Raw genomic sequence first — 12161 nt, 5'->3', positions numbered from 1 at the left:
TTTAGATTTTTTATCTGTTGGTATTTGATAGAATCCACGATGCCATGCATCTGAACAAGATGCCCAGGACCAGAAAAACAGGCCAATAACGTTAAAGATACAGCAGTATATTTAACCATGGGCATGGGGTACTTTTTTCCCTGTTTGTACTAAGCCCATCTGGTGGGTTTGCTGCCAGAAAGCTCTTTTTTTTGTTTCATCTGACCATAGAAGCCAGTGCCTTTTGAAGTTCCAGTCGTGCCTGACAACTGAATACGCTGGAGTTTGTTTTTGGATGAGCGAGGATAATTTTTCTTGAAACCCATCCCAAACAACATGTGGCTGTTTGATATTTTTTTAGGCTTTCTTTCCCCAAGACTCAACTAATCTCTGCAATTCTCCAGCTGTGATCCTTGGAGAGTCTTTGGCCCCTCAAACTCTCCTCCTCACTGTGGATTAGGACGATATAGACACACGTCCTCTGTAACATCTCTAGTTGATTGGAATATCTTAGTTATTGCCCTGATGGTGGAAATGGGGATTTTCAATGCTTCAGCTCTTTTCTTACAACCACTTTCTATTTTGTGAAAATTTCATTCTTCTAGTCACCCTGGTGTGCTAAAAATTTAAATATGAATGGGAATATACTTCAGAGATATTTTACTCATAAGAATGTCTAGGGGTGCCAATAATTGTGGCCATCATGCATTGAAAAAAAAAAACAATTATTCCATCATGAGATTTTCTCCCCAATTGTTTTACTTCAATGATAGGTTAGAATTTTCTGATTTTTTTGAATGAAAGATCAAAAGGATAAGCAATGCAGATTTTTTTTCCACAGCTGCATTTGCTCAGATTTACCAAGGGTGCCAATATTAGTGGAGGGCACTGTAAGTCTTTATTAAACAATAATGTGGCACTGTAATTGTACATACAATACAGCCCATTTTTCTACACATGCCTTTGAATTTTATAATTCTTATGTGAAACCAGCCCATTTTGTCAGATTCAAAAACTGCCCATTTTTAAAAAATAAATATGGTTTAATAAATATTTTAAATAATTAAACGTTTATATAAACATGGAATATATTGTAGATTTGAATTGTTTATTAAAAATTAAATACTTAATAAAACTAATTTCACTAGTTATTTTTTTTATTTAATTGCCTTTAATTCATTATAGAATTCTTTACTATTTCCTAACTGCCTTTCCGATAAGTTGTGTCAAATTGAATAGTTTGTCATGTTAGTCAGTCTGAAATCACCCTTTTAATTTATGTTTAATTTTAATCAGTATCTAATTACTTTGCAATCTATAATAAATAATGAATAAAGAGTTCATTTATTTTTTTCATATGTATTTAAGCATAAAAGTTTTAGCTAATAGCCACATTTTAATTTGCTCTCTTTGCAAAGCCCACAGTGATATTGACCTGTAGATTAGCGCTGTGACATTTCCAGTGAAGCATGTGGCAGCTTGATGTCTTGTGTATGTGTGTGAGCATGTGTGTGAGCGTGTGTGTGTGAGGGGGGATCAAGCTGCAGAGCAGTGTGGGTTGCAGGAACGTCATGCGTTATGACACAAAAGGAGATGCACTGTGTGAAAAGCATATTGTAGGTGGGAAGAGAGAAAGCAAACATAAACATGATGTATTCCTGGCAGGATCCTCATATCTCATAGATAGCTTTTAAAACGAACGAGGCGGATTGGTTCTCAGGACAGGATTGGGTGCTTTGATACAGAATGTGTGTGTGTGTGTGTGTGTGTAGGATTTGAGGAAACTTTGATCTCTTTATATTGCACATAGCTTGCAGATTGCTTATGACTCTTTGAGTCCTTCCTTTCAAGTGTCGTTTTGAAGTCTTCAGCTCATGTGTCATGACAGCTCCCTGCTTCATCTAATTCCTCACTTATTGATCTCCTCATGTCTGATCAGTGACCCATATAATCATTTAAAGAGTCTAGAAAACATTCAGTGCCAGCCATGATTTATATAAAACCAGCAATTACATGCATTTATTTAACTCGCACAACAAAGGAAAAGCTCTAAATACAATCATAGAAATGTAGAATAATTATAATGGTTGCAGACAACACACACACTGCTAAAAATGCTGCCCTCCCACCAGTGTGTCTTCAGAGCCTTGAGTGTATTCTGAATCTAAAGAAGGTCAGCGTGACTCCATCATCTCAGCTTCTCCATTAGAAACTCCAGCACGTCCGTGTCCTGACACAATCATTTATTCATCCATAAGCAGCCCTTCCACCTCTTCATCTGTCCTGACTTTATTCAAACCCTCCAGTCCCCAGCCAATCACACACCAGCCCCCGTCTTTATATTACTGCAGATGGGATGTTATTTTTAGAAACACAGTGAAGTTTGTATTTTTACACATACAGTTCTCTAGATGACTGATCTGAGCAGCAGATGTTTGGTTCTTTACACTTCAAACTTACCATAGCGCAGTGACAATGTCATATGGTCGATGAATATCAAAAATGTACCGTGGTGTTTATGGGATACTTCAAGGAGTCCAAAAACCATAGTGTTGGCTTCCAGATTTACACTGTCATAGGAAATGAGGCAATCTTTAATGTTCCTCCTGTCTTTAGACAAATGCTAATGAAGACATGATCAGATATATTGACCTTCCTGGTTCTAAAGGCAATTGTAACCCCATGAATAGATCAATAGTTTAAATTTGCTCTGGAAAACAGGTACTGGAAGAAGACTTAATCAACAGCTACGCTCATCTGCACGCTTTCTGCCATTTTACTGACAGTGGAAAGTCGAGAGATGACATGAAAATGATGTGAAAAAGAGGGGAAATTGACATGAGACAGATTTAAACTTGCTTGCATGAGAATCGCAGCTCAGTATGTTGGAACAAGTGACATTTTGTCATAGCAGTGTTGCATAACGATAATAAAACACAGATTACATCCTGGTCTTATGCGCACAAATCTGAGCAAACGAAACAGAAAAATACCTGCCCACATAAAGGAAAAAGGCTCTTATACTGTAGTCACAGTCATGAAGCGAGATCCACTACTTTCTCTAATTGGAGTGATATATTGACTCACTTACCATGTTTTTTGGTGAGCTGATGTACTTGACACATGTACTACATAATATAATAAAAATATTTTCTTGTCTTCCTATTATGCTGTAGAAAAGATCCAGGTGATTTCACTTCCTATGTGTCTCTATTTTATAAAATGTTTCTTTTTTTTTCATCATCAAGGGAAATCATGCAGTAACAGGTTTGCAAACAATATGATATCAGTCATATTATGTTTGGTAAGTTGTGGTAATTATAATAAGTTAAGCATTAGACTAAAAAATGCTCACTGTATATATGTATTCATTTTGTCAAAATCATCGTTTTAGGATTTCAGTTGTTAGATATAGTCAATCGAGTCCAAAATTGTATAGATATTTGGTGTGTTTAAAGCTAAATTTCATGCTATACTAATTTTACAGTAGGTAACATATCTAATAGCTCTCTCTTGAAAGAATTTGGCATGTGTGACTTCATTGCTTTCATAGAAAGAAACGGGGCACCAATTTGTGCCTTATTTGTGGAAAGTGGCACAACTGTGCAGTCCATGAAGAGGAAGAAAGTTCAAAATGTGACATGAAACATGCACTCTCTATGCTTAACAAAGCTCTTATTAACTAAAAATGCTCACTGTATATATGTATTCATTTTGTCAAAATCATCGTTTTAGGATTTCAGTTGTTAGATATAGTCAATCGAGTCCAAAATTGTATAGATATTTGGTGTGTTTAAAGCTACATTTCATGCTATACTAATTTTACAATAGGTAACATATCTAATAGCTCTCTCTTGAAAGAATTTGGCATGTGTGACTTCATTGCTTTCATAGAAAGAAACGGGGCACCAATTTGTGCCCTATTTGTGGAAAGTGGCACAACTGTGCAGTCCATGAAGAGGAAGAAAGTTCAAAATGTGACATGAAACATGCACTCTCTATGCTTAACAAAGCTCTTATTAACTACCCCTGTGATTATACACACTCATTGGTGTGTGTGTGCTGAATATGTGGGTGTAAATGGACTAGCGAGGGGAAAAAAGCAATTATTACAGCAAATGGTTAAAAATAGCAGAGCGCCAGCCAGCAACCCCTTGAGCAGTAATGAAATGTGCATTGTGCTCTTGACAAATTAATGGAGATTGAATAGAGTTTCCCAAAGAGCTCATGAGAGTTGAATGAATGACTGGACAGAAAATGATGCACATGTTCATTTCCTCTTCCTCCAGATAATCGCCTATCAGCCGTACGGGAAATCAGTGGACTGGTGGGCGTACGGTGTGCTCCTCTACGAGATGCTGGCTGGGCAGGTAGGTGGACGTGCGCAAAAAGTTCTTGTGAATCATTTAGTATTCTCTATAGTACTCAAATGAGTCAGACACCGGGACTTTTTAGAGCCGCTTTGAATAACTGTGATTGCAGCCCTGCTGTGATCAGCGAAAGCCACAGCAAATGACTTGCAGCAAAACATGCTGTCTCCGAGCAACAGTGCACAGAGAGGATTGAGATTTTGGTTTGCACAAGGTGCTTCTGACGGAACAAGAATTTGTATGCATTTTTATGGTGCATTTATGTATTTTTTAATCTCCTGGGTTCAATACAATTTGATTTCTGTGGGCAGTATTTGAGACACACTGTCAGAAAAAAAATGTACCTTTAGGGGTACAGCAGCTTGTCTGTAACATATTTACCCCTAAAGGGTTCTTAATACTACCAGTACATATTACTACCTTAATGGCACATGTTACTACTCTAAGGTGCCAATATGCACCCTTCAGGGGTAAAGAAGGTACGAAGGTGTCCCTTTGAGGGTACTGCCCCAGTGACAAGCTGTTGTACCCCTAAAGGTACAATTTTTGCACATTTTTTTTTTCTGACAGTGCATGATGTTGATAGAAAACCCATCCCATCTTCATTTATATAATTATTATTCATTCATTTAATTAATTAATGTAATTACAATGTTCCAAACATATTTCTAAATTAACTTAATAAAGAAACAACAAGAAATATGACCACTTTGCCATTAAAAACCAAAACTGAACTATTTTAATAGCTGTGTAATGGGGAAGAGAGCGAGAAAAGACACGGGATCCAGTCGGACTCGGTCCGAGAATTCTCATAAAGCTGTTGGACAAGGGCCGGGCCCGTGCAGGGCTCTATTCGTTCCTTCGTTGCCCCCAAACTGCCCGGGCCCATATGCACCTGCATACCCAGACGCTACGCCACTGATCTTATTTGTTCTTATCTGTTCATAAAAGTTTTATGTTTAATATAGGCTAAGCGACTTAGTCATTGTAGCATTGTTGATGTTGTGTGTGTTTTTCATTAAGAGTAATATTGAATCAACCTTAAGAATTAATTTTGTTTCAAGAATAGGAAAGACCTAACGTTAAAGATCAAAATAAGCGCTACAGATGTGAGAATGCGAGATTAGTTGCTGCTGAGGTAGACGCTCTCGCTCTTTCTCTGCAGTCTGTAGAAATTGTTGTTAATTCTTAATTTGGATACGGCAGAGACATGTTACAGGTTATAATATAATCCAAAAATCATGGCAACAAATGATTTTTTAAGTCAGTTTAATACGTTTAATCAGTTGAAACGACTTTCACAGTCAATTTGAATCAACTTAACTCATATTTAACCGTTGCTTCTTGTCATTGTAGGCTTAGGCTACTTTTTTCAATGAATTTTAATGAATATACTAATTAATAAAATTAATATTATTTATTTTGTATTACATATTGTTCATTCATTTATTTTTAACACCGCACCCCCAGCACCCCCATTTTTTCGTGGGCTACACTCCAGGGGGTGCTGCAGCACCCCCAGCACCCCTACTTCCCGCGGTAATGTGTGTGTGTATTTATATATACATAATACATATACACAGTACACACACATATATTATGTAAACAAAAACTTTTATTTTGGATGCGATTAATCGCGATTAATCGATTGACAGCACTTTTAAATAAAATTATTAATCAAAGTAGGCATTTACTGAGGCAAAAGTCATAGTTAGTAGTTAGTCAATAATGAGAATTGGTCCTCAAACTAAAGTGTGATCAATATATTTTGTATAATATCTTATATTTTATTATCTTATTTCACTTTTATAATGTAGCAGTGGTACTCTGCAAAAACACCAAAAAATGTTTGTACTTGCAGCACTGGTTTTATACACAAATACTCACAGACATTTAATTCACATGCGTTGACGTAATAAACTGCGTTATTTGTGCATTTCGGAATATTCTCTGTTGAGTTCAGTGAGGTTCATTTATACAGAGTGCAGCCCAGGCCTCAGTGTGAAACACACTTCCTGTGTCGTCAATACTTTCCGCCAGAACGGTTACCAAGGTTACGTCATTTACATCTCGGCTTTCTCCCGCTGACTCCCGGGTCCAATTACCCAACAGAAGAATCTTGTTATACACTTCATGTGTTTCCCTTTGGATGATTTTGTCTTGGACACCTCCATCCTGGAATGATTCCTGCGTATGTAATATATCATCCCACTGCTCTGAGGATACAGTGTTTAAAAAAAAAAGTGAAAAGTGTAAAATGACTCAGGAATCATGACAGAAATGTGTATAGCTCCTTTTTAGAAACTCTGAAGTATTGAGTATACAGTGGGTGGCTGCTAATAACTGTCTGCTAGTAATTTTTTTCATTCTCTCTTTTTTAAAGAAATTAATACCTTTATTTAGCAAGGATGTGTTAAATTGATGAAAAGTAATATAGAAATATTTTTTTAACAAAGTCTTTACTATTTTAAATAAATGCTGTTTTTTTGTTTTGTTTTTTTTTTTAGTTTTTATTCCTCAAAGAAACCTAAAGAAAGTATCACAGGTCCGAGAAAAAACAAATATATTAAGCAGCAAAACTGCTTTCAGCATTGATAATAAATCTGCATATTAGAATGGTTGCTAATGGATCACTTGACACTGAAGACTGGAGTAATCATGGTGAAAATTCAGCTTTGATCATAGGAATAAATTATATTTTTAGTATATTAAAATAGAAAACCATTATGTTAAATTCTAATAATATTTCACAATATTACTGTTTTATTCTGTATTTTTGGTCAAATAAATTCAACCTTGATGAGCAGAAGAGACTTATGATCAAACGTACTGATCACACACTTTTGAACGGCATTGTACATAATTATATTCTATGTATGTTTAATATAAACCAGCATCTGCTCTGTTTCTAACAGCCTCCATTTGATGGCGAGGATGAGGATGAGCTCTTTCAGTCCATAATGGAGCACAATGTGTCTTACCCCAAATCCCTGTCTAAAGAGGCAGTGTCCATCTGTAAAGGGGTGAGTCCCGAGACATCAGCAGGAGCTCCTTTATTCCTCTAAATGTCTGTATGCCGTCGCTCGCTGAATGAGAAACGAATAATGCAGAGGCTGTATTGGAATTAATTTTTCAGCTTGGATTAATAACGGGCGTACTTTAATATTGCTGTCAGCTCAAGTCATGGAAATATTACCCGCTATAATAGCTGAGTGGAAGATAATACAATTTCATTTGTCTTTCCACCATTCTATTTGATTATGTTCCTCGGCGAAACAGAAAAAGATTCATATGATTCATGGTGGTGATATAAATGTCAGTAAAGGCAGTGATGACACTTTATAATAACGGCCCTCCGTGATTACTAATAATTTAGAATAGTTTTAAATGGCATTGAACTTTAAATAATATGAATGTATATTAGATGATTTGGGCACCATCTAATTTGTCTTAATGATTATAAATGAATGTAAATGAGTGTTAATAATGTTAGTTAATGGAAAATGTTTTGTTTCACTTAAGTGATTTCAGTTCAAATTTAGCACAGCCAAATAGGAAAAAAATTTGCACTAGTGTATTTTAGGAGATGGTCCTCACTGCAGAACACAAGATCCAGATCCAACTCCTCCCACCTTACATATACCTAAACCTACCCGTTTCAACCCCTAAACCTACCCAACTCCCAGAGCTCCACCCCTAAACCTACCCATCTCCCAGAGCTCCACCCCTAAACCCACCCATCTCCACCCCTAAACCTAACCATCTCCCAGAGCTCCACCCCTAAACCTACCCATCTCCCAGAGCTCCACCCTAAACCTACCCATCTCCACCCCTAAACCTACCCATCTACCAGAGCTCCACCCCTAAACCTACCCATCTCCCAGAGCTCCACCCTAAACCTACCCATCTCCCAGAGCTCCACCCCTAAACCTATCCATCTCCCAGAGCTCCACCCCTAAACCTATCCATCTCCACCCCCTAGATGTGGATCCAACCACGCCCCCTGAATCTTGTGTTCTGCAGTGAGGGGCTACAGTATTTTAGTGGTTTCTATAAAATTAAAAATAAATTATTTATATACATATTTTATGCTTCAGATTTAGCCTACCTAGCCAGATGCTCCTTCATGATTAAATCTGAGGTAGATGGGCTGTGGTTTAATAATCTCTCTCTTCTCCTCCACACGCACAGCTGATGACGAAGCATCCATCCAAGCGTCTAGGTTGCGGTCCAGAGGCTGAGCGAGATATAAAGGAGCAAGCTTTCTTCCGCAGAATCGACTGGGAACGGTTGGCCAACAGAGAGATCCAGCCTCCTTTCAAACCCAAAGTGGTGAGTGTGAATATGATGTGTTTGTACGTCTGTGACCTTTGCCAGCGCTGTTGGTGTTGATGACAGCTCGCTCTTTCAGGTCACAGTAGACCACACTGAATGTTGTTTAGTTACTTACATGACCCCTGTTCTTTGATAATAGTTTGATGTGTCATAGCCTCAGCCTCAAATGACCGATCCCTGCTCATCTAATGCATGCTATACACTAAGATGGCTGAAGCTAGTGCATCCACCATTGACTAGCTGCTGCTATGTTACTTCCTAGTGTGGAGCGCTCTGGTTTTTAACAATCAGTGGTGCGTTTTTTTTCTAAAAGCATCATAGTTCCATGATTTTGTGTTTCCCAAAAGCATAGTTTCAATGAACATTTGCAAACAGCTTTGCAGTGTATTATAGTTGATACTACTCAACCTGCGATTAGTTAGAATGGCATTGACTTCGATAGATCATTCTCTTGAGCAAAATAAGCAAACTAACATCCAGTACAATCTGTATCTGTCTATCCAAATATGTACAAATTTAATTCTTCACCTTTTAGTTTATCATGAGAATGTAAACACAGTTTTTGAAGAGTGTGAGGGAAACCACGATTGAAACGTGTCTAAATAAATCAAAACCACATAGAACAAAATAGCAAATTAGTCCTCCAAAATCATGTTTTTATTACAGGTATATGACATTAATTTGGCCTCATTAATGGAATAATAGAAGTTACTACACAAACAGATATGACTAGTTAATTAATTTCTCCAGTGCACTGTATTATGGTAGTTATCTGCGAGTTATGTCACTGTACAGGAAATGCACCCCTGATAAGAAATAAAATTTTTGGTTAAAAGCTACAGAGCTGCTTAAAAGAACCATCAGGCCATCTCTCTGATTGCTGAGATGAGTAAATTATTCTCTTTCTTTCACTAGTTCAGTGCTTGACAGGAAGGTATTGTGAACTTTGGTGAACTGCCTAATGAAATAAAGGGGGGTTGAGAGTCCATGCTGTTGCAACTCATTGGACTGCTTATAGCCTTGAACAGCTAATGAGGACACTGACGCAAGATCAGTCAAAATGAACTGTGTTCACACACCATTTTAGCTTACTCATGCATTTTGATTTACAGAATAACTTGATCTTATGATCAAGGAGGGTGAAAAATAGGTGGATGGAGGGGACGGTTTGAGAAATTACACATTTTCTGGTCATAAGTCAATAGGGAGCCAAGTCACTTCAGAGTAGGTGGATTCCAGAATATCAATACAAACACTTTTTTTAAACATGAAACATGCACAATGTGATCAGGCATGTGCATTAAGAAGTATTTGATTTCATGTTGACTTTAAGAGTTGTAACTCACGAGCAATCGTGAGATGATGAGCTCTTCCTCAGAAGTTCCTCAGAAGAAACTCACTAGTCCAGCCCAGAGAGTTTATACAATACAATACAACACAAAATAGTATTTGATAAGGAATCAAAAGGTCAACAATATATTTTGGGGCAATGCCATGCAACGCTTTAAAAACCATCAACAAAACCTTAAATTCAATTCTAAATTTAACAGGCAACCAGTGTAAATAAACCAAGACTGGGGTAATTCTCTCTCTTCTTTGTGAGAGTCAAAAGTCTGGCAGCAGCATTTTGTACTAATTGAAGACGAGATAATTGACCCTGTGAAATACCTATATATACAGAATTACAGTAATCAATGCACGATGATACAAAAGCATGAATAACAGTCTCCAGGTCTTTAAAAGAGACAATTGATTTCAGTTTAGAAATAATTCTGAGTTGATAAAACGCAGCCTTTACAACACTAGGAACCTGTTTATATAAAACTAAAGCTGAATCCATTATAACACCCAAATTCTTGACATGATCTGAAACTCTTATAGAGGCCAACCTACTTACAGTTTCCTTGGAAGCAGAAGAGGGTCCAAAGACAACACACTCAAATCTTATTAGTATTAAGATGAAGAAAACTGCCTGCCAACCAGGCTCTAATCTCACCTAAACACTGAGCAAGTCCATCAAACAGAAACAGAAAGCTGTGCAGACCTTTTTAATGCATCTGAAAAAGATGTTTTCAGTGAACTGGAGAAGCCAGGAGTGATCATATTGAAAAATGAAGTATCTCTGTAACCCGTTCATCCAGTTTAACCAATCAGTTTTGGTGATTAAGTCCTGCTCCCACACTCTTGGGGCATTTTCATACCTGGCTTGTTTGAAGTATTTGTTTCGGGACCTGGAGCATTTTCTCCCTTTGTTCAGTTCGTGAAGGCATATATGAATATGTCACATTTTGGTATGCTTTGAATGTGAAATAAAACAAGTAAGGGGCTTTCACACCAAAGGAACGATTTCATAGTTCCTATAACTACTGGCAGAAGTACCTGCTCTTTGGCGTGTTCACACTGCAGGAACTGGGACTGATTTTAGTTATAGGAATGCTTTTTGGGGGGAATACATTGGCTCCTACTTCACAGTAGGATCTAAACCAGGACAATAGGAACTACCAGTGACGTAAGTGTATGTTGATTGGCCGAATGCATACCGTATTAAAAAGCTGTTTAAACACACAGTTTACATGCACTCTAAAAACTGCTGGGTTAAAAACAACCCAATTTGGGTTATTTTAGCAACCCAGCGCTGGGTTGTTTTAACCCAACACGTTGCGTTATAATTAGGGGTGCACCGATACTGGCATCGGTATCGGGCCCGATACTGAGCTCCTGTACTCGTACTCGTACTCGTTAAAATGCCCCGATACCAAACGCCGATACCACACAGCATGTGATAAGCGCCATATTCAGACAAAGAAACACCGACAACAGACAGCAGAATGGAGTTATTAGAGATTAAAGATGTCTTTCATGATCTCTTTAGGATAATTGATGTAGTCATGAAGAAGCCCCATCAGCACAGCAAAGGCATGTGACATCTTTTAGATTATCCAGCCTCCTCCTTTAAAACCACTGTTGCATCAGTTTAGGGGAAAGGACATGCTCCTCTTTGACCAGCATTCATCCTGTGAGGGCATGTAATATTGTTTAAATAAATATATTGCTTTCAGAAAGCTACTTCTTTACTGAAACATTAAAACAGACATGACATTCACATACCTCACAAATGTTCATGTACGTGGAAGGCTGCTCTTTAAAGGGTTAGTTCACCAAAAAATGAAAATGTGTTGTTCCAAACCCATACAAACTCTGCAAATTTTTGGAACACAAATAAATATATTTAATATTCTCTTAATTTTTGTCCTCCATTGCAAGTCTGGGGGACCAGTATTTTCTTCTGAACATTAACAAAAAATGATGAGAGAAAATTAAAAATATCTTCATTTGTGTTCAAAAGATAGACAATAGTCTTACTGGTTTGGAATGACATGAGGGCAAGTAACTGATTTTTTTGTGTGAACTATTCCTTTAAGAAAGGAAGACCAAGAATGATGACTCTCCAAATCAGACAACTCCAAAGTTGGTTTC

At 37.4% G+C, this 12161-nt stretch overlaps 1 protein-coding gene across 1 annotated transcript in view; it reads left to right on the top strand.

Annotated features, from left to right (window-relative positions):
• LOC107710697 (protein kinase C alpha type-like) overlaps positions 1-12161 on the top strand; it is a 174062-nt gene that overhangs the window by 157656 nt on the left and 4245 nt on the right. Inside the window, exons 14-16 of the mRNA XM_016515531.1 lie at positions 4269-4349; positions 7265-7372; positions 8541-8681. Of these exons, the coding sequence (XP_016371017.1) occupies positions 4269-4349; positions 7265-7372; positions 8541-8681 (330 nt within the window). The remainder of the gene's footprint in view (positions 1-4268; positions 4350-7264; positions 7373-8540; positions 8682-12161) is intronic.

This window comes from Sinocyclocheilus rhinocerous, unplaced genomic scaffold (assembly GCF_001515625.1).
Source record: "Sinocyclocheilus rhinocerous isolate Xijiao unplaced genomic scaffold, SAMN03320098_v1.1 scaffold627, whole genome shotgun sequence".
Taxonomy (NCBI): Eukaryota; Metazoa; Chordata; class Actinopteri; order Cypriniformes; family Cyprinidae; genus Sinocyclocheilus; species Sinocyclocheilus rhinocerous.
This window is presented reverse-complemented; position numbering and strand designations above follow the sequence as displayed.